Source organism: Oratosquilla oratoria, chromosome 41 (genome assembly GCF_046742065.1).
Source record: "Oratosquilla oratoria isolate Oo_2021 chromosome 41, ASM4674206v1, whole genome shotgun sequence".
Lineage (NCBI taxonomy): Eukaryota > Metazoa > Arthropoda > Malacostraca > Stomatopoda > Squillidae > Oratosquilla > Oratosquilla oratoria.
In genome coordinates, this window is record NC_134817.1 from 5,162,984 (window position 1) to 5,186,602 (window position 23,619).

Sequence of the window (23,619 nt, forward strand, 5' to 3'; positions counted from 1 at the left end):
TTTCCCTTACAAGGGAGGCATGAAAAAATAAATAAATAAAAAATAAATAAAAAAATAAATAAATGAAAAATAAAATAAAACAAATAAAATAAAATCCATTCCCACCCATTCCATCCCCACATACTCCACTCTCATTCCATCCCACATACTCCACTCCCATTCCATCCCCACATACTCCACTCCCATTCACCCCCTTCCTCCCTCCTATCTTGGCTATGGAGGGGCTTAGCCTCCCTTCAAATAAATAAAAATAAAATGAATAAACCAGTTGCTCCCCTCACCTCTTAAGCTATATTTGTATTTTCGGCCATTTTTCATATACATTGATTGTTAGAACAAAAATGCAAGTTAGTCTGCAGTTCGGTGGGTTTCGAGAATATTCTTTGTTGCAAACATGTCCTTAATTTATTATCTTGCAACTTGGCGCCACCTGCACGCGCTTGTACTGCATGACCCGTACATGATATCCAATGCACTGACTGATGATCATAGTCAGTTGTCCAATGGTTCAGCAGTGGTATCACAACACTGCTGTGTTACTGTTTTCGTAAATGCTATACAAGATTACTTATTTTTATTACGTCCAGCCTCCCAAATATACAGGAAGCCCCCCCCCCCCAGGTTATAAGTAGTGGATACGGGCCTGTTGCTGCCACTTCTGTAGAAAGCCTGAGTACATAATTATTCCCTAATTATTTCAGAAAAGCCTAATGACGTCGCTGTTCATTTGAATATCAGTGGACCTGATCTAGGCCTCTCCTGGGCCTCTTTCCTCGAACAAGCCTCTTGCTCCTCGTCAAAATGGAACGTAGAACCTCACGCATCAACCAACGTTGTCGAACCACTTGTCTTCTTTTTGTTTTCTTCTTCCACGTTGTTGTTTCCTTTGACGTTTCTATAGTCGTCGTCGTTCTCCTCTTCGTCTTCGTCTTTTTTTCCGTTGTCATTTTTTCACTTTTTTTTTTCTCCTATTTTCTTTCCCCACCCTCTTATATCCTTTTCAAGGATCAACTTGAAAATAATGATGATGTGGGCACTGCTCAAGAGAGTCATTCTGGGACTTTTTATTTATTTTTTTTTCTACCGCGTTTTTTTTTTCTCAGTCTTCAAACGCAGTTGTAGTGTTGGGATTAATCCATTCTCTACTGTGTTCTCCCTCTACTCGTTCTTCTACCACGACGTTTTTTTTTCTTCTAATTTCCTCAGTTGAATAGAATCATCTAGCAGCAGCAGGAATAAAATGACAAATCTTCAAACGCAGTTATAGGGTGGGTTTAATCAATTTTCTACTGTGCTCTCCCTCTACTCGTTCCCGAGTGTCGTCTTTCATGCTTATTCTAGCTAACGGCAGACGACTTTCCATTTGACCTGTCATCAAGTCTTTTTTTTATTATTAATTTATTATGAATGACGGAGCTTGTAACTAAGAAAAAATCCAGAGTTTTAATCCTTTCTGGAATTATGGATTAGCTCGTTCGAATGTGTAGCCTTGTATAGTTATTCTATCGAATGTCAAATGACTTCATTCGGTCGATTTGAACTCCCCTACTCCCCTGAGGCTTGATGATGTATTGTAATACTTCAAATAACAGCAAAAATATAAACAATACGAACATCGTTGATAAATGTAGTTTCCAATCCTGCATCTTCGTTTCAAATCTTATATCTTCGATATAGATTCCGAACCTGTATAAACGATACATTTTGTTATCAACAGAAATTTCCGTATCAAATTATGTGGTTATGGTTAATCTGTCTTTCACCAGGTGATCAGCCTTACCAGTACCTAATTAGACTTCGTAATTTCAATTTGTCAGTCGTAAGACACTTACAAACTGAGAATGCTCCATGATATAATTATCATTGTAGTTTAAATTCTCTCACTAATATATCGGTCGTCTCTTTCTTTGCCACGTCGCACTGTGGAAACGTCAATATGCAAGACCAAATTCAAGTGATTGAAGACGGGAGGTCTGCGGTGGGTCAGTGGTTATCATGCTCAGCCTGAACCAGCAACTGATAACAAGAAGAGAAATTCTTTCTTCAGGGGAACCCTTCCCCCACCGCCACTTTCGGAACTACTATAATGACCCTTCACTTCGTGGAAACGCTATTACGGTTTGTTATTCTCACCAAACAGTAAGAGGAGTACCAGTGGTTCCCTGCGGTAGACGGACTCGTACTTCTAAATACAACACATGACACATTAACATCATTGCTTGTTTTGAAATAATAATGATATCATGCTTACATATAACCTGTAAGCGAGTCCATGTGTACGTTTGTTTTTGTATTTGTTTTCAGCCATAACCACGAGGAAATAACGATAACCGAACCTAACGTTCTTAGGCGTATTAATAATACAAAACAGGCACGTCGAATGTATGGGGAACCTCGTCACAAAATAGATAAAAATAATAAAATTAAAAGTGTCACCCAAAGTGCTGTGAAAAAAGAAGAGAACCATTCAAATTCAACTGGGAAAGAATTTCATTAGTACAAACAGATCTGCCATTGCATAAGACGAAGATTCCTCTACGAGTCTAAGTAATTGTCGTCGAACATCAAGGCTGACTAAAGTTCCTGAGGACAATTAAAGAATAACGGACGGAGTTGACAAGGAAAATAACTGCTGATGTTGTTGGTATACTCGTATGTCAGAGAATTTGAATCGAAGATAAAGTTTCTATTCAAAACATACCTTGAGAATTTCTGAGATTGTATGCACACACACACACACACACACACACATATATATATATATATATATATATATATATTAATATTATATTAATATATTAAATTTTAATATTATATTAATATTATATATTATATTAATATTATATTATATATATATATATATATATATATATATATATATGCACAAGTATCACAAATCACACGTGACTACACCGATATCACGAAAGCGCTCGGATTCCAAGAATTGTTCTTTTCCGTGGTATTCAGCATATATATATATATATATATATATATATATATATATATATATATATATATATATATATATATATATATATATATATGTGTGTGTGTGTGTGTGTGTATGTGTGTATGTATAATGTTTGAATACTAAATTCATAAGGTTAAACTTTCTTCGTACCCTTACCGATATACATCATTTTAGGCACCTACAAACATACTTGTCCATGCGTTTTCTTGGGTGAAAGAGGGCGAGTCTGACACACATACAATAGAACACAAAACAAATAAGTGAACATATATCATAGAACGAATAAATGAACAATTGAAACAAGTTCACATTAAAAATAGAAGAAAAAAACAGGAAAAGAAAAAGACCTGGTTGAATCTAGTACTGTTGGTAATGACAGGTCGATATGATGATGACAATTATGGCGGTTAATAACTAAGCTCACAATGGAAAAATACACTAGATGGAATGCCTCAAGATAGATAATGACACGGAGAGACAAAGGAAGTGTAACGGACATAAGAAGAAAGCAGATATACAAAACGTATTTTTATATATATACATTGTTGACTCAAGGGCAAGAGGTGGTGGAGGGATAGGAAGAGGAAGAAAAAAAGAGGACAGGGAAAGGAGGGAGAGGAAGAGGAAACGGAGGAGCAGGAGATAGTGAAAGGAGAAAATGAGGAGGAGGAATAATGGTGAAGCAAGATCAAGAGGAGGAAGAGGCCAAGGAGGAGGAGGGGATGAAAAGAGAGGGTGAGATGAGGCAAGTGGAGATGGAGGACAAGAGGAAAGGTAAGGGAGAAGAGGAAGAGGAGAAAGAGGGAATATGATCAAATACCTAAATAAATAAGACATGAAACATTTAAGAGATAAATACTACAATTATGACAAATAATAACAAACGAAACAAAGAAAAGAAAGGGATGATGAAGGTGAGTAAGAGGAGGAGGATGAGTTGGATACGACCCAAGGGGGATGGATGAAAGCGTCTGTGTTGAATACGTTGCCAGTTGAGTGGGAAGGAGAGGTGTGGTGAGGAGGTGGGGAGTGTATTGAAGGTAGTGATTAGGTAATGGAGGTAGAATAGAAGGAAGGGGAGGAGTCGGGATTGTGGTTATGAAATGGATGTAGAAAAGGAAGAAGAAAAGGGAGAGACGAAAGACGAGGAAGAAAATGACGAGGAGAAAAGGAAGAAAAACACGAGGAAGGGTAAGAGAAGGGAGAGGAAGAAAAGGAGGGGAAGAGGAGAAAAACAAGGAGGGTGAAAAGGAAATGGAGGAAAAGGGGTAGGGTAAGGAGGCAGAGGAAGAGGAGGAGGAAGAGTAGTTTACCAACACTTCTATCATCGTGGGCAATCTCGCGATGGTATATTAAGAAAACCATTCTAATGCTTTATTTCGGAAAAGAGGAAAAAAGTCGTTGAACGGGGGTTCATAACTGTATGTATGTATATATATATATATATATATATATATATATGTACATAAAACAAATTATTAAAATAAAAAGATACAGGTCAGTCATTCATACTGTTTATGAAAACGACACTGCATTGAAGATGTTAAATCTCTATTAAATGCTGTACCTCATGCCTGGTTTAATAATCTATGCTGTTTTGTTATGAGAAGGATTAGGATAGAGATGCGGGGCAACAAAATGAGGAAAAGGAAAAGGAAGAGATGGAGGAGGTGGTGGTGACCATGGGTGACACTGCTATTGCTCGGACACCTATTACCTCAAGGTCGAAGCTAGGAGAGCAAGTGAGCTAAAGTGTGTGTGGGGCTTCAGCAGCTGGGGAGGTAGTGTGTTGGGGAGAGGCTTACCCACTTCTAAACGATTGCATCTAACTTAACAATGATAAAGTAAATACATAAATAAATTTAATGTCGATGTCCCTCCCCTTAAATAAAATCGTATGTAAATACTGACTGAGCATAACTGAATTCCAAACCAAAACCATACAAAGGTGAATTTTTACATTCAACTTCTGTAATGGAATAAATTCCGGTCTTGCAAACGAGAATATAAATTGTAATGAGGTTATAGGGTAATTTCATGTGTTTATCTTTCCTTTGCTTTCCTTTCTAGATTCACATTTCTCCAGTTTCCTATTTTCAACTGCAACATTACGTCATGTATACGTCGTCGGGTCAAATGTGTATTTTTCCTCTCATGATGTGGAGAATATTAGGACTTCAGACTTGTTTCCCCATCTCTTTTAATACGTAATACTGACGGTGTAAGTTTAATCTAGGTGACTGCCGCACCGAGTTAATTCTGGCATATTCCATTTAATTTTGTACAACGTTCAGAAGCTGTGATCGGGACTCATCGAACCCTGAAAAGTACAATGGCATCACAAAGCATCATGTACCTTTGTGAATATATAATAATTTCACTTTCTCTTTGTTTGGGTCCATTAAAATATAGTATTGTAACTTGCCGTGGCCTTGGGGTCACTTGGTGATTTTCTTCGTCTTTGTTCTGGTGGTGGTGGTGATGTGTGTGTCGACTTTGGACGTGGCATCGGGTGATAGGCACGAGTTCCACGACCCACCTATGGGCCAGGCTAGTCGCGACACGGACAAAAGGCCGTGCGCAGTTCGAACGAATGACAGCGTGTTCAGGCAGGATAATTGAACTCTTCGTTAAAATTAAATATTATTACAAGAACAAAAATAACACATACAGCATAAATGGGCATAGAATAATAAAATATATCAATACATGTGACATGAAATAAATTATGTTAATTACCAAGTAATTATTGAGTGTACTTTTGATTGCGTAAGAACAGGAGGATGAAACGAAGTCTTGATTATGGTGTTGACTACTCTTGATACCGGTTGTTTTATGTCGCACCAACGGTCTCGGGAACAAATAGGTAGTTTGAGGTAAAGATTATATGCGATAACTTCTGGTAGGGGAAGTTTCTGGTAGTTCTTCTGGTATGTGAAGCTTTTGGTAGTCGAGAACACTTTAAGATATTAATTGATGCTTCGTAATTGAGAAAATAACAGTGTCGAGTCGCTCGTACTCCAGCAGCAGTCTGGAGATGTCCAAAATGATTTGAGAAAATATGAAGATTGTGCACTTCGCGTGGAGATGGGGAATTGTTGTTATTCACCATGGTCTTGGATCACATGTTGGACTCTTGATTGACAGCTATTTACCTCCTGGAGGAGAGCTCAGAGCTCATAAATGATCGATCTATGGGTAATGCTGTGACCTTACAACTCCCTGCCCACGAGAGTTGGAGTAACAACTCGCAGCGCAGCGATACTGAAATTATTTCAGCCCTGGGCGGGATTCGAACCCGGACCGCCATAATGGCAGCCGGGAACTCTAACCACTGCGCCAAAAAACTTGTTTAGCGGAGTTGTCGTAATCGACGAAGGTAGAATAATTTCTACGTAGATTCAGATGGGCCCTGGGCGTCTGCTTCTTTTCTTGTCTTCTCAGTTCTTTTCTCGTCCTCGAGCTGTCTCTGCTTTTATCTGGTTTCTCTGGTCTGCACGGGTCGCTTTCTGCTTGGCCTTCTTATACTCTGTGGATGGGAGCCGACATTTCAAGTATGGTCAAATGTACGTAAAGCAGTAGTTTAAAGATCTTCAGCCAATGGGAAAGCAGAGTGAGCTTTCCCGTCAAATTATGATATGATTATGTGCTTGGCATTACCTGATAATGGGGCACACTCCAACAGACATGTATTGCGCAATGTTTAACACTTCAAGAAAAATATATTTATACATTATGGAACACAATACAGTTTAAAACATACATTACACATCAAATTCATGAAAGATGTTCCTTAAAATTACAAACAGGAGACTTTATTCACACAAGGACATGACACAGCACAACCACAGGATTCTATTCATGCTAAGGACGTGACAGTATGGGAATGGAGGGAAGGATGAAGGTATGTGTTGAGGGGAGACTGGTTCTCTCAGAGAACACATCCCCTCATTAGTTTAGCACACGATTCATCGCATTTACACTTCACACTATCGGGTTTATATGAAGTCTGTGACTGGGCTAAATTTCATGTTAATTTGTAATAGTAGCTTACTCTAAAAATGCCTCTGTCGGGATTTATTCCTGACACAGGAAGCCAAGTCTGGTATTTAGCTTTAGATGTGAATGTACAAATAATGCATGGGAAACCCTGCTAGTAACAAATAATGGTGGAACAGGCCCATACTCACAATGGGTTATGGAGGGGGTTAATCCCCTTTAAAAATTTCAGTAGCCCCCCAAACTCTCAAGCTCATATATTTGTATTTTTCAGTCATCTTTTATATATACTGATTGTCAGAATAAAACTGCAAGTTAGTTTGCAGTTCGATGGAAACTAATGGGTTTCAAGATTAATCTTTGCTGCAAACATGTCCTTAATTTATTATCATGCAACTTGGCACCACCTGCACATACTTGTACTTTTAACCAGTACATGATGTTTAATGCACAGTTAACTCTGACTGATGATCACAATCAGTGTCTGATGGTTCAGCAGTGGTGTCACAACAATGCTGTGTTACTGTTTCCATAAGTGATAAACAAGACTAGTCACTTTCATTATGTTTAGCATCCCCCAAATATTACATTCAGCCCCCATACCATGCAGGAAGCGCCTCCCCCCCCCCAAGTCATATGTTCTGACTACGGGCCTGTGGTGAAACCATACACTAATAGTATGTCTTACACAAATAGTTGAAGCACTAGTTTTGCAATGCAGAATGCCAATAATTACATAGTGAACAAATGAGTAAAACAGAAAATAAGGAAGGAGTGGGGGAATAAGAGGGATGAATGGGGAAAGAAGAAGCAGAGTGAATGAATAAGGAAGAGGAGGGAGGGAGGGAGGGAAAGGGGAAGGAAGAGAATGAGAGGGGGTGTGAGAGGACATGTTAAAAGGATAATACAAAAAAAATCCCAAATATTACTGCAATATGTTTAATACATGTATCACTGCAAGTTACATCCAAATCCAATTATTGAAAATAAATTTAATTGCAAGAAAATGGGTGCATAGTGAAAATAAATAAAAGAATGTGAACTATAGTTGAATTTCATTAAATGTTATGACTGAAGAGTTATCTACAGGAAATTTATATATCCTTCCTGTAACTGAACATAACCTGCCTTTTATTATACAAAGGGATCCCAACCAATGTAAGTGCGTCCTAAAATATTAGGGTCCATGGCAAGATCAATAAGGGCATCAACTTGCTCATGGACTGTCAGTTGGGTCTTTTTAAGTTCTGATCGTAAGTTTTCGCCTTCACCAGCTAGAGCCTCCTGCAAGAACTTTAATGTCCCATGATGTGAAAGCGAAAGAGCTTGTTTTGTGATGTACCAAGCATTGGCTCCCTGCAACTTGTCCTGCAACATCTCCAGTCGCTTTTGTGAAAACAATTCTATATTTTTATCTGTTGTTTCCCCAGCTTCTCTCTTAACCCACTCCAACCAATCTTTAGTAGGTTCCTTTACAAAGGCCTCAACTGCAGCAAAAAGAGCAAAATGACTCTCTCGTATTGTCCCAATCACTCGCACCATAGTTTCTCTCAAGATTCCTGCAATGCCTAAGGGCTTCATGATGTTGACAATCTGTGGAGTAAGCCTGAAGGGAATCAATTCAGGAACTCTCAGGAACTGAGTAGCAGATTCAAAATGGTGACCAAAGTCAATACCAATAGCACGTCCAGTCTTGGAGCTCACCAAACAATTGGACAAGTGCCGATCCCCAATACCTAACATCCAATGTGAAGCACAGAGTGTTGCATAACTTGACAAAAATCCACTTCTGAGGTAGAAGAATCCCTCGCTCCCACTGGCTATTGCAAGAAGGCTCTTCTTAAGTGCATCCCACTCCATTTCACTGACACATCTCTCATATACACTGACCACTTTCACCTTTGTTCGGTGCTTAGGTTCCCAATTTTCTGCCTTGGAATAAATCCGAAGTGCTTCATTATATTTTTTCTTGCTCTCTTCTGTACTGAGAATGAGCTCACGTAGTGGTATGGTGGATTCAACCCATTCCAGTAATCCTACCTTGAGAGATAGTGGAATGACTTTGAAAGTTTCTAACTTTGGGCTCACACTACTTCCCTGTGAACAGAGTACTGAGGACCTGAACAAATCATTCATCATTGAAAATATCTGCTCAAAACGCTGATCAGTTCTCAGATCCTCACCCCATTTGGCGAGAAATCTGTGTTCCTTCTCATCATCTCCTCTTAGGACAAGTTGCATTGGTTTCCGCAGGGAATGCATGACTCTCACACTCTCCCCAAATCCAGTAAGTCTGACATGATACTCTGGCAGAGGTTTGGTGTAGCCACTATACTGACCAGGTATTTCCATCTCATCATCAAAATTAGCAGACTGAAAGTTTGCTAACCATGGTGAAAGTTCCTTGAGGTTACCAGGGTTTTTTTTAAGATCTGAGGAATTTTCTAGTTCCTGTAACCAATCTTTTAACTTCTTCTTAATTTCATTTACACTCATAGAACCAATCTTCTTTAAACCTTCACCAAAGTGTTTGTTCAAGGATTTCTTGAATACTATACCTGCTTTCTGATACGCACTTCCCTTCTCCATCAAAGACCCATTGCTTATACCCACTTTAACATATTCTTCTTCTAAATGTTTTACTCTCTCCACCAGTTCCTTCTTATCTTTAAGATCCCTGAGACCTACACAGTATTGCTTTACAGCTACAAAGGGCACAGAAACAAGAAACATGGCAGCAGCAAAGTCATGCACTAAATGATTTTGTGCAAGAATATTACGGACCTTCTCACATACAGCCCTTGTCAATTTTCCATTGGCTGTAGCAAAATTAAACTGCTGCTGACTAATATTAAAGGGATAGACCAATGCCTGTGGGTACACTTTGGCCAGTTCAATCACAATACTATGCACTGCTGGCCCTGGGTTCTTATCAAAATAAATGAGGATGTGACTGATCCACAAGACAAACATCCAAACAGGGATCCTGGCTGCTTCAGCCATGAACGTTTCAGTCAATCCTTGGTTATCATCAAGCAAGTTGAGTAATCTTGGAAATCTGTGGTGAGCTTCCTGTGAACCTTGGGCCATGGCAGACAAAATTGATGATATTAAGTGCTGCTGGTATTTCAGAACATCTATGTTTTCTTTCCAACTGTTATCAGCCAACACCTCTTCACAGAAATTAGCCAGTGCCACTTGGTTCTTGTAATGCTTTTCATGTGCAATGCTACTGGCTGCTGCCTCTTGCTTTGACTTTTCTAGATTCACGGCTTGAATAAGGTATGATAAGCTACAGGCAAGAAGGCTCTCCATCCAAGAGTTTGAGTCCTCTTTCTGCACATCTTTAAACCTGCTGTGAAGGGTATCCAGATGTTTACCTTCTATCTCAGTTATTGGTACTTGCTTAAGCACATGACAAATTTCCTTGCATATCATGCTTTCCAATTGTAAGTATTCCATCTCAACATGTGGTTCATTCACCACCTTCATGTCACTCACATTACCAAGACATTTTGCCCAGGCCTCCACCAAATATTTGATTCCACTACCTGGAGTCTGCCGATTTTTCACAATGTTATATCTTGTCATCAAGAAGTAAAACTTTGCACTGTTTTCACAATCGTGCTGAACTTTTCTGTGAATACGCTTTAGGTATCGGCCTGCCATGAGAAAATTGCCATGACCCAAGGCATTATGTACAACATTCATAAGAGTTTGGAGCTGTACTTTGTCTATCAGTTCTAATAATTGCTCATCTTCATCTTTCAGCTCTTTGGTCAACAGGTCCAGATAGAGTGTCCTGTATGATGCAATGCACTGCACCAATAAAGAAGGGTCCTCCTTGTGGGGTTGGTGTTTCTTCCACTGTTGCAAAATTCCCCTGCATTGCTTGGTCCCACTTTGTTTGTTCATATACAAATAATCCTGCAGCTCCATCAAGAGCTGAACAGAACGTATTGAAGCAACTAAAGGTTTTGGGGTGAGGCAAGTGTATTGACCAAGAGAGGAAAGACAGGTTTGAACTGCCTTATCCTGCAATGTCTTTGCCCACTCAGATTTCTCCTGGTACAAAGCCAGAACAGCTAACTGGGCACCAAAATTACTCTCCAAAAGTGTGGCTTTCCTTGAAGATTGCATGGAACTATCAACAAAACTACAGAGACCCCCATCGCTAGGAGAACCTTCCAATATGTTCATCAATTTGGAGTGAATCAGGGATGTCAATATGGGTGCAGGTCGTGGAAGGTCCCACACTGCATCAAGGTTCTTACTTCCTGTTGATTCATCCATCAGGAACTGGTCCTCAATGTACTTTTCAAGCTCTGTCCACTGACCCAGAGTTTCTGCACACGTGCAGTACGACTCCACCCATACTCGTTCCTAGGTAGGAGAAAATAAAACTTGTCATTTTTATGAAATGGTGCCATGTGGTATCACTCAGGATTTTAAGATTCAGTTGGATATACACTTACACATTATGCAGTAATGTCTGTCAAATAAATCTATTTGTTCATTTCCTTACCTGTTTTAATTCTTTTACATCAATCCACTAGGTATCTCTTGCAAGAGACTCATGGCTCCCAAGTAAGTGGGTTACTTGCAGAAGAAATATTGTGTAGTTGTTTAGGGATAGTTAGTACAGGGCAGTGTAGATTGAGGTGTTCAGTGTGATGGTTGCATCTAAGAGGGGGTTTATATGGTCTAACGGTTCGTTGAACATAGTTCGACAGACACATGTTTAAAGTGATGTGAGAACAGGGTATTTGGGGTTTAACCAACGTGTTCGACAACCAAATACCCTGTTCACACGTCACTTTAAGCACGTGTCTGTCGAACTGCGTTCAACGAACCGTTAGACCGTGTAAACCCCCTCTAAGGCATTTTGAATCTATAGCCAGGCCTATTCTGTCTTGGCAATGTCTTAAGAGCTAGATGATACCTTCCCCAAGTCCATGAAAAAACAAAAAACATCCTTATATGTTGCTAAATGCTTCTCACATATTTGTCTTCACAGAACACTTGATCTGTGCATCCTCTTCCTCTCCAAACCCACATGGCTTTTCTTCAATTGCTCCCCCTTTGTTCCTCTCCTAGCTGTCTCATTTCACACGTTCATCCCATTACACAACCCAAGCTCTCTCTCTCTCTCTCTCTCACACAATATGATAGATTGGAGAGTCAGAGACAAAACCCAACAAGCACTACTCCTTTCCTGCATGCTACACCTGGGTTAATTAATTAAGTAAATACACACATATTGGAGGACTAAAAAGTAAACTACTTGAATGGATGAAAGATTTTTTGAAGGGAAGGTACAGGAGGATAAGCTGTCATGATCAGGCTGGAGAACAGCGATCAGTGGAGTTCCACATGGTTCAGTGCTAGCACCTATAATGTATTAACATGATGGAAGATACAGAAAGCTATGGCAACATGCTTACAGATTGTGAAAAATCATAAGAAGAGTGGAAAATGAGGAGGACTGTAGATTACTGCAAAAAGATTAAACATTATATTTGCATGGAGCCAAGAATTTCAATACCACAATATCCAAAGTATTGGATATTGACAATAGCTGCAAACAACCCTCTTTGAACTATTCTTTGGGAAGCAAATCCATTACAAAAGCAGGAGAGGAGAAAGGTTTGGGAGTGTTGATAACAGACACCCTGCCACCTGAAAGGCAAATCAGCAGGGCATATCACACAAAATATCCAAACAGAAAAACACACTCAGATTACTAAACAATACTTCAATAAAGACTTCCAAACTCATTACTCTAACAACAACCCCAAAACATAAGCCCCATAGAAAGAAAGAGAAAGAGAGAAGAAAAGAGAAGAGAAAAGAAAAGAAAAAAAATCCCACACCAGAAAAGAACCAGGAAACCATCCAGCACCACTTCAGTACGAGTCAAATTCTCACACACAACATTGGCTGCTGTATGTACACTGCATGACACTACTCGCATTATAAAATACAAAATCACTGCTATATTACTTGTCCTCTTTTACTCTGAGTAATACTAAACACAGAAAACATGATTAAACCAGTTCACAGAATCCAGGGGTAACTCATGTACAACTACAAAAAAATATAATCAAGATGCCAACATCCTCATGTACCCACTCGTGCCTCATGACACCTCAGTAGGCATCACTGTACCAAAGTGGTTAAGACAGCACCAACCCAGAATAGGCTTGGCCACAGATTCAAACTGCCCTAGATGGTACCACCACACAGAAGACAGAACACATCATACTATGCCCTACACTAACAATCCCCGGATAAAAACAGTATATCTTCCCTAAGTGACTTATGGTCCCATCCAGACTCTTGCCAGTTACTTGGAAGCCACAATCTTATGCAAGGGAGACCTGGGGCAATAGATTAATTGATTAATTGGTCTTAAATCAACACTTTCAGTTCAATCAATTTCTAAACTAAATACAATCACATAACAAAACAGGAAAAAAAAAAACTCAGCATACAATCAATTTTCTTGGGGTAGGGCATGTAGCCACATAATCTATCTAAAACAAAAGTATCACACACCTCAGCAGATGATGGGGGGTCTTCCCAGTCAATGGTTCGTAGTGCCTCTCTGTACAGGTCAAAAGCTGCTCTATGTTGATTAATGATTTCATATTGCAATGCTTTTTTGGTCTCCTGATGTTGACCTACCATCTGGTTCACAATTCCAGTCACAGCATCCCACATACCTACACTTTTGTAAAGTCTATACCAGACCAAAGTAGGCTTATTAGAAAATGATCAATTTTAAGGAAAATATTGTTATAAAATGTGTGTATTTCTGGCACTGGTATTCCTCTTGGAAGGAAATACATACAAATATATACCAAAGGCTTTTTTTTTGGCTACATCCCTTATAAGGGGGAAAAAAGCCTTTGGTATGTATGTATGTATTTCCTTCCAAGAGTAGGAGGCTGCCAACCCACCTGCTATGTACAAGTTTCACCTGATCAATCAATAAGTCAATCAATCAAATGTTGCCTCATCTCCATCTGAAGGTCTCCAAATGGTGCTCAAAATCTCTATCAACTATGACTTAATTTCCTTCATCTTCTCACGTAAGTGAGATGACAAATGGTGACAGCTTCTCTCTTTTCACAGACTCAACACATCTTTCCAGAGATTTATGGGAAGGCCCAAAGATCATTGCCAGCCACTGTGGGGCGGTGCTTTTCCAAAGTGACTTAAAAGTGACAATATTCATTATTTCATTCCCAATTTCTTAATTCAACGTTGCCAAGCAGCAGCAATGACAGGAGCAACTTTTCCTTTCAGACATGGTCTGCTGGGATAGCTTGGGTCCCTTCAGAGGGAAGATGAGGTAACCACACAGATGGGTCTCTTTTGTAAGAGTGAAAAGGTAATTAAAGATAGGCTGGCAGCCCTCACCAAATGGAGTAACTATGACACTGTATTGAAGAAAAAAAAAAAAAAAAAAAAAAAAAAAGTGTGTGTATATATATATATATATATATATATATATATATAAACACTAATATTCAATTATGAAGAAGAATCATAACAGTAACATATAAGATGCCAAATACTTAAAATCTTACTCTGCCATGTTGATCCAGGCCAAAGTGGGTCTTGGAAGAACACTTGAACTGTCCAACCTTGGTTTCTTTCTCACATTCGTTGAGTGTTCCTCATCCTGCAGAAGCTGCTGCTCAAGGGCAAGTATCCCCAGCGGTTCTGTCTGACTAGCAATGCAGGCTGCATGGAACACCAGCAAGTTTAACATTTCTCATAGCTAATTCATGTATCTATCTATACCAAAGTGCTTCTTCCCCCTTATAAGAAAGGTAGCCAGCCAAGGCATTCACCCACCCCACCCATCCCACTCCCATTAGTTTCACTTTTATCTTTTAGCTCCTCAAGGATGACAGGTCATCCATGTCCCCCACCCATTACCTGGGTCAGAAGCAATGTAGCAAGACACAGCACATCCACAACAGGACCCCTCCTCATTTTCTCTACTTTCGTATGAGGGGATGTGGAGGGAGGGTCTTCATGTAAATGAAGTATTGGGAACCTGCTGTGGAACTTAAGTGAATATACATGGAACAAATTAGACAACGAAACAGTATGTGCAAACACTATACAAGATTTTAAAATAAAACTTGATATGGAGAGACACAAAGACGGGTCACCACAAGCATAGCTCCCTTCCCATATATTACAACTAGGTAATATAGGATGGGTGTGGAGGAGGAATGGGTATGGTTCAAGGAGGGAGTCTTAAAGTGTGCAAGGATGGTGTGTGGAACAAGAAGGACAGGGGGAAATAGAAGAAAGGGTAGTGAATGGTGGGATGAGGAAACAAAGAAGGCTGTAGAAGAGAAGAAGCGAGCATTCACAGATTGGTTACAAAAGAGGACAGGGGAGTCATATGAGAGGTACAAAGAAAAGAAAAGAGAAGTAAAGCAAAAGGTAAAGGAGGCAAAGAGGAGAGCAGATGTGAAATGGGGTAGGAGTATGACAGAAAATTTTGAAAGTAATAAAAACATGTTTTGGAAAGAAATTAAGAGAGGAAGAGGAGGCGAATCAAGTAGGGAAGAAAAGGTAAAAGGTACAGATGGAGAGTTGATAATGGAAGAGATGGCAGTGAGGGGAAGATGGGCAGAATATTTTAGGGAGTTGCTGAATGTGAAGGAGGATAGGGAAGGAAAGATAGCTGCAGTGGGAAATGCGAAGAAAATGAGAGTGATGAGTGAGGAGAATGGAGGAGAAATAAGGAAGGATGAGGTGAAGGCAGTTGTAAAGATGATGAAAGCAGGTAAGGCACCTGGTCTGGATGGATGTCATGCAGAATGTCTGAAAAAGGGAGGTTCAGTGATGGTAGACTGGTTGGTGAGGTTATTTAATGTTTGCTGGAGAGAGGGTAGAGTACCGGAGGACTGGAGTAGTGCCTGTATAGTTCCTCTTTACAAGGGAAAAGGGGACAAGTGTGAATGTAGTAGTTTCAGAGGGATTAGCCTGTTGAGTGTAGTAGGGAAGGCTTATGGGAGGATCTTAATTGAGAGGATTAGGAGAGGAACAGAAGGAGTAATTGGTGAGGAACAGTGTGGATTTAGGACGGGTAGAGGTTGTGTAGATCAGATCTTTGTGGTAAGACAGATATGTGAGAAAGCTATAGGAAAGGGGAAGGATGTTTTTTGGGCTTTCATGGATCTGGAAAAGGCTTATGATAGGGTAGACAGAAAGGCACTGTGGGAGGTTATGCAGATTTATGGGATAGGAGGAAAGCTTTTGGGAGCTGTCAAGAGTTTTTATGAGAGTAGTAGAGCATGTGTTAGGATTAGAAATGGAGAGAGTGAGTGGTTTGAAGTAAAGGTGGGACTTCGTCAAGGATGCGTTATGTCGCCCTGGCTGTTCAACTTATACATGGATGGGGTGGTGCGAGAGGTGAATGCTAGGGTAGTGAGTCAGGGATTGGAGATGGTTAAAGAAAATGGAGAAAAGTGGGAGGTGAGCCAGCTGTTGTTTGCGGACGACACTGCGCTTGTGGCAGGGTCAGAGGAGGGATTGAGGAAGTTGGTGGCAGAGTTTGGGAGAGTATGTGATAGAAGAAAGCTAAAGATAAATGTGGGTAAAAGTAAGGTGATGAGATGTACAAGGGGTGAAAGTGGCAGTAGACTGGAAGTGAACATTAAGGGAGAGCGACTGGAGGAAGTGGATAGTTTTAGATACTTGGGTGCAAATGTAGCAGGAAAAGGTGGAGTGAAGGTGGAGGTAGAATTTAGATTGAGAGAAGCGAGTAAATGCCTTGGTGGTTTAAAGAGTGTAATGAGGAATAGACATTTGGGAATGGATGCGAAGAGGAGACTGTATGAAGGAGTGATTGTGCCAACAGCACTGTATGGGGCAGAAACGTGGAACATAAGAGAAGAAGAGAGAAGGAGTTTGAATGTGTTTGAGATGAGGTGTCTGAGAAGTATGGTGGGGGTTACTAGGCTGGATAGAGTGAGAAATGAGGAGGTGAGGAGGAGAACAGGGGTGAAAAAGGAGCTTGGAGATAGGGTTGATGAAAGAATATTAGGATGGTTTGGACACATGGAAAGAATGAGTGAAGAAAGACTAGTAAAAGAGGTATGGAAGGCAGATGTGGAGGGAGTGAACATGAGGGGACGTCCTAGGATGAGGTGGATGGATGGGGTGAAGGGGGCTTTGGGGAAGAGGGGAATGTCTGTTGAGGAAGGAAGGGAGAGGACAGAAGACAGAGGTGAGTGGAGAATGGTTGTATATGGATGATGTTGTGACTGCATGAGGAGGAATGGGCGGGGGGGTGGGGGGTGGGGTAGTGTGTGTGAGTAAATTTTTGATGCAGCCCGAAGGGATTTCTCCCCGTCCTCGCCTTAGATGCAAAGGGGGACGGAGAGGGGGGGTCGCCGATTAAATGAAGCGGCCTTGCTGTGGATGTACTGTGTCTTGCGACACTGTTTCTGACCCAGGGCGGTGGGCAAGGTGCAGGGATGACCCGTCATCCAGGAGGTGCTAAGATGAGAGGAAGGGTGGGAGGGGTGTGGAGTGTATTTAGGGATGAAATGGGTGGGAGTGTTTTTATGCCTTTCCCTTTTTGGCTACCTCCCTTGGAAGGGGGAAAAAGCCTTGGTATATGTATGTATGTATGTAATACCTGGGTCCTGAAAACCTCTATAAATCACTGCCTGGGTTGAGAGAAGTAAAATTGGGAAAATAAATGTATATTATATACATACAAATATGCATACAGACGCTCCTCTACTTACGTTCATTCATTTTACGTTTGAACTGACTGTAAAAAAAAAATTGTAGGAAAAAAAATTCAAGTTAATTTTTGAGTTTAGTGCGCTCTCCGCAGTACGAGATGTTCAAACAATACTTACGCATGACGCTGCGTCTATTGTTTACATGGCACAAACGACAGACTGAACATGCCTTGCCTCCTCCCCCTCCTCCTTCTCCTCCACCATCTCACTTTATGCTATTTCAATTTAATTTATTTGAAATTAATGTTATCATTTTACAATGTTATGTTTATAATTAATGATTTAGGGGTGTTTTATAAGATACAGTATTAGAATTTATGGATGTATAGTACAGTATGAACAGTCACACATTACTGGAACGTACAGTAACAACTTACGTTCATTTTCATGTTACATTTGGCCGTTCAGAGCGTAACTAAAATATAAGTTGAGGAGCGTCTGTATATGCATGTTCTAAAACTACTTCATATTTAACCCTTTTCCTTTGTAAAATGGAATTATACAAGCCTTCCAGTCCTCTGACACATCCCCCTCCCTTAGGCATACATTATACCTCCCGCCCAGGGCTGAAATAATTTCAGTATTGCTGCACTGCGAGTTGTTACTCCAACTCTTGTGGGAGGGGAGTTGGAGGAGGGGTAAGGTCACAGCATTACCCATAGATAGGTCATATATGAGCTCTGAGCTCTCTTTCAGGAGGGAAATAGCTGTCAATCACCAACATGTGATCCAAGAATGTGGTGAAAATTGTGATGAAACTAGCCAATCCACTATTACATTTCCTCCCTTTGTCACTCACATCAGTGTAGTAATATTTGTACTTATTCATGCATTGATGATGACTCTTTCTGTGTGGGTATCCAACTAATAATACAAAATTATTAAGTATACAAACCTTCACAAATATTCTCAGGATCAATATAGATGTTGTTCTCCATGGCAATGTGCAATAGGGCTCCAATAAGTTGTGGGTGATACTGGTAACTGGAAGAAAAAATGCTCCGGATACTATCTGCTAAGTGTTCTTTCCATTCTTGTACCTGTGACCGACCCAGGAGGCTGTCCACATTGTCCACCAGCCCCTGGTACACCTTGGTCATGAGGAGCTTGGCAATGGTGGTATCATGCTGGAACAAGCCAGGAGTTGCACATGAGATTTCTTCATGAATGGAAGTGGAGTATGTGGGGATGGACTGGGTGGGAGTGGATTTTATGCCTTTGTTTTTTGGCTATCACCCTTGTTAGGGGGAAAAAAGCCATTGGTATATGTATGTATATATGTACTCAGTTTTGAATGTAGAAGAGCAGAGAAAGAGTTGGATTGTGGCATAAAGAGATGCTAGAGAAATGTGATGGGATTGTGAGAATGACAGGGCTCAAGAACATAAGGAGATGCAAAGAGTTTCAAAGGAGATGAAAACTGTATGACACCTGGGTAAGATGGGTGTCATGGAGTGTCTGACAAAGGGAGTAGTTTTAGTAAAATAACTAGCGGGTGGTGTGGAGCCTACACCTGGAGGCATGTAGCTGTGGCCAAAGCTGTAAGCTTTGCCCTATGTGCTTGGCTGTTTCGGCAGGTAACAAATCACTGCTGGGAATCGGAGAAGAACGCGGAACTTGAACCCACAACTAAGTGGATACAAGACCAGCATGGTCCTGATTATGCCATCAGGGCATGGAAAGCAAGGTTGTTTAATGTGTACCTAGGTGAAGGAAACATTCAGGTGGAAGAAAGTGAAGAAAAACTAGCAAAGAAAAACAGAGTGTGGAAAGCAGAAGTGTATAGAGGGAACTTGTGATAAAGACTGAGAATGATGTGGATGGACAAGATGAAGAGAACACTAGATATAAAAGGAAAATCTGTTCGGGAGGATAGAGAGGTTGAAAAAGAATAAGAAGAATAAAGTTAGTAAATGAAGGGATGTTCTTCTTGTCTGGGGACCAATGTTGGGTATGTTCATCAATACATTCCAATATAAAAAGAGTTGGAGCTGTACCTATCCCACAACTACATGCATTCCAAAAAACACTAACATAAAACATACATGCATTACAAAAAAACACTAACACAAAACATACATGCATATACCAATGGCATCTTCCCCCTTACAAGGGATGTAGCCAAAGTCAAAGGCATAAATCCACTCCCATCCATTTCATCTCCACATACTCCACTCTCATTCATCATCCCTCCCTCCCTCTTTTCTTGGCTCCTCATTGATGATGGCTCATCTCTGCATCTCACCTACTGCCTTGGATCAGAAGCAATGTAGCAAGACACACCACATCCACAGCAAGGCCGCTTCACTTAATTGGCAATCCCCCTTTGGGCTGGGTCACAATATCATTCACACATACTCCCTCATTCTATCTTCTCTTTTCCTTTCTCAACAGACACTCCTCTCTTTCTTAATGCCCCTTTTACCACATACATCCATCTCATTCTTGGTCAACCCCTCATGTTCACTCCTTCCACCTCTGCTTTCCACACCTTTTACTGGTCTTTCTTCACTTATTCTTTCCATGTGTCCAAAACATCCCAATACTCTTTCATCAACCCTATCTCCCAACTCCCTTTCCACCCCTGCTCTCCTCCTCACCTCCTCGTTTCTCACTCTATCCTGCCTAGTAACACTTACCATACTTCTCAGGCAATCCATCTCAAACTCATTGAAACTCATCCTCTCTTATGTTCCATGTTACTGCCCCATACAGTGCTGTCAGCACAATCACTCTATACAATCTCCTCCTAGTATCTATTCCCAAATGTCTATTTCTCATTACACTTTTTCATTCGCCAAGGCATTTACTTGTTTCTCTCAATCTACATTCTAACTCCACTTCCATTCCCCCTTTCCTGCCACATTTGCATCCAAGTATCTGAAGCTATCCAATTCCTCCAGTCTCTCTTCTTTAATACTCACTTCCAATTTGGCACCATATCCCCTTGTATATCTCATCACCTTTTACCCACATTTATCTACAGCTTCCTTCTTTAGCACAACTTCCTAAACTCTGTCATTAACTTCCTTAGTCCCTCCTCTGATCCTGCTACAGGGGCAGTGTCATCAGCAAACAACAACTGGCTCCATTTTCTTTAACCATTTCCTATCCCCAGCCAATTATCCTTGCATTTACCTCTTGCACTACCCCATCCATGTATAAATTAAACAGCCATGGCGATATGACACATCCCTGGCAAAGTCCCACCTTCACTTCAAACCACTTACTCTATCCACTTCTAATTCTAACACAAGCTCTACTACTCTCATAAAAACTCTTACATACATACATACATATACCAAGGCTTTTTCCCCCTTACTAGGGAGGTAGCCAAAAAGGAAAAGGCATAAAATTATTCCCACCCATTTCATCTCCGAAAACACTCCACACCCCTCCACCCTCCCTCCCATCTTAGCACCTCCTGGATGACGGGTCATCTTAAAAACTCTTGAATGGTTTTAACAACTTGGCTCCTATCCCATATATCTGCAATACCTCCCACAATGCCTTCATAGGCCTTTTCCAAATCCATAAAAGTCCTATAAACATCCTTACCTTTTCCTAAAGCTTTCTCACATATCTGTCTTACCACTAAAATCTGATCCACACAACCCCTACCTGTCCGAAATCTACACTGTTCCTCACCAATTACTCCCTCTGTTCCTTTCCTAATCCTCTCAATCAAAAATACTCGACAAACTGATCCCTCTGAAACTACTACACTCACTCTTGACCCCTTTTCCTTTGTCAAGCAGAACTATACAGGCACTCCTCCAGTCTTCTGACACTCAACCCTCTTTAAGGCAAACATTAAACAACCTCACCAGCCAGTCCACCATCACTGTACCTCACTTTTTTTAGACACTCCTCATTACACCCATCCAACTCAGATGTCTTACCTGCTCTTATCATTTTAACAACTACTTTCACCTTATCTTTCCTTATTTCTCCTCCATTTTCCTCACTCATCACTGTCATTTTCTTAGTGCTTCCCACTGCAACTACCTTTCCCTCCCTATCCTCCTTCAAATTTAGCAACTCCCTAAAATACTCTGCCAATCTTCTTACTGTCATCTCTTCCATTACCATCTCTCCATCTGCACCTTTTACCTTTTCTTCTCTTCTTGATTCACCTCCTCTTACTCTCTTAATTTTCTTAAAAAAATCTTTTTATTACTTTCAAGATTTTCTGTCATACTCTTCCCCATTTCACATCTGCTCTTCTCTTTGCCTCCTTTATCACATGCTTTACTTCTCTTTTCTTTGTACCTCTCATATGCTTTTCTCATCATTTCTTTTGTAACCAATCTGTAAAAGCTTGTTTCTCTTCTACAACCTTCTTTGCTTCCTCATCCCACTACTTACTACCCTTCCCTCTATTTCCTCCTGTCCTCCTTGTTCCACACACCATCTTTGCACACCTTGTGACTCCCTCCTTGAAACCTCCTCATTCCTCCTCCACTCCTTCCCATTCCTTTCTCAGCCTCTTCATGTACTCCTCCTTTTCTTTCTCATTTAAGCAATATACTCTAACCCCCTCCCTCCCTTCTCTGCTTTTCTTCTTTCTCCATCTTTCCTCCACTCTCAACTTACCTTTCAACAAAAAATGATCTGCTATTCTCTGGCTCTCTCCCCATAGAAGATGTACATCCAAAACTCTTCCTACTCTTCTCCTGGTTGCCACTATATAATCCATTAAAGCCCTGTCTACCACACTCCCATCCACCACCCTCTCCCATGTGTACTTACACTTGACTTTCTTTCTACACACTGTATTTGCTATCATTAACTCTCTAGACACATCTCCATCATCTCTCCACTATGATTTTTTCCTAGAACTCCACATTTCCCAACCACTCCATCTATTGGTTCATCTACCCTAGCACTGAGATCTCCCAATAATACTTCTTTGACATTTCTCACTAAACCTTCTATGCACTCATTTAAATCTATCCAAAAAGCTTACCTTTCCTCTATAATCTTCTCACTACCAGGCCTATATGTGTTTACCAAAACCCATATCTCCTTTCCCAGTTTCACCTTCATCCACATTAACCTTGAGGAAACTTCCTTCCACTCCAACACACACCTATCTCTTCACTTACTAGTATAGCCACCTCCTTCTCTCCCTCATCTTCTTTTCACTCCGGACACCCTCCCAACTACACTCTCAAACTCAAACATACCTCTCCCTTTCAACCTAGTTTCACTCAGTGCCAACACATCCATCTTTCTTCTCACATACTGCCTATCTCTTCCCTTTTACTTTTATCTGTACCACATCCACACACATTAAAAGAACTAAACCTTAGGGTTCTGGTTGGAAAATTCCTAGACTCTATTATGCTTTTTTTTTCTTTCTTTTTTCTTTTTTAAGGAATGCTCCCTTTGGGGCTACAGAGATTAAGCTGCCCATTTTTGTCACCTTTTACAACTTCAGTGGGAACATTTGGTGGCAGTATTCTTCTCCTCTACCACAGGATTGAATATTCAGAGAAGTGGTACAGGACAGTATTAAAAGTGGGGGGACAACATAATGGAGGAACAGTCACAGTATGTTAAAGTATCATCATTGCTCTATGAATAAAGCTTTCCTCTATCACAGACAAAATTATGTGTGGCTCTGGTCTATAGGGGCACCCCATATATACCCTAAAGTACCATCTGCATGCTATTGAGCAGCTTTTAACCCCACAAAAACATGCATCAAATACCCCAGCTGGAAACATAAAAAACATACTATAAATATCAACAGCATACAAACAGGGCTGCTTCAATTCCTATAAAAACATTACATACACATAGCACTTGTACTAAAAACAAAACTAACAACTGAATTCATACTATCTACATTCGCTG

At 40.5% G+C, this 23,619-nt stretch overlaps 1 protein-coding gene across 1 annotated transcript in view; it reads right to left on the bottom strand.

Annotated features, from left to right (window-relative positions):
* Positions 1-7,893: 7,893 nt before the first annotated feature.
* LOC143020906 (DNA-dependent protein kinase catalytic subunit-like) overlaps positions 7,894-23,619 on the bottom strand; it is a 98,861-nt gene continuing 83,135 nt past the window's right edge. The window contains exons 47-50 of the mRNA XM_076177812.1: positions 18,653-18,884; positions 14,566-14,722; positions 13,529-13,712; positions 7,894-11,353 (exon numbers count right to left, since the gene is read on the bottom strand). Coding sequence (XP_076033927.1) covers positions 8,105-11,353; positions 13,529-13,712; positions 14,566-14,722; positions 18,653-18,884 — 3,822 coding nt within the window. The 3' untranslated portion in view covers positions 7,894-8,104. The remainder of the gene's footprint in view (positions 11,354-13,528; positions 13,713-14,565; positions 14,723-18,652; positions 18,885-23,619) is intronic.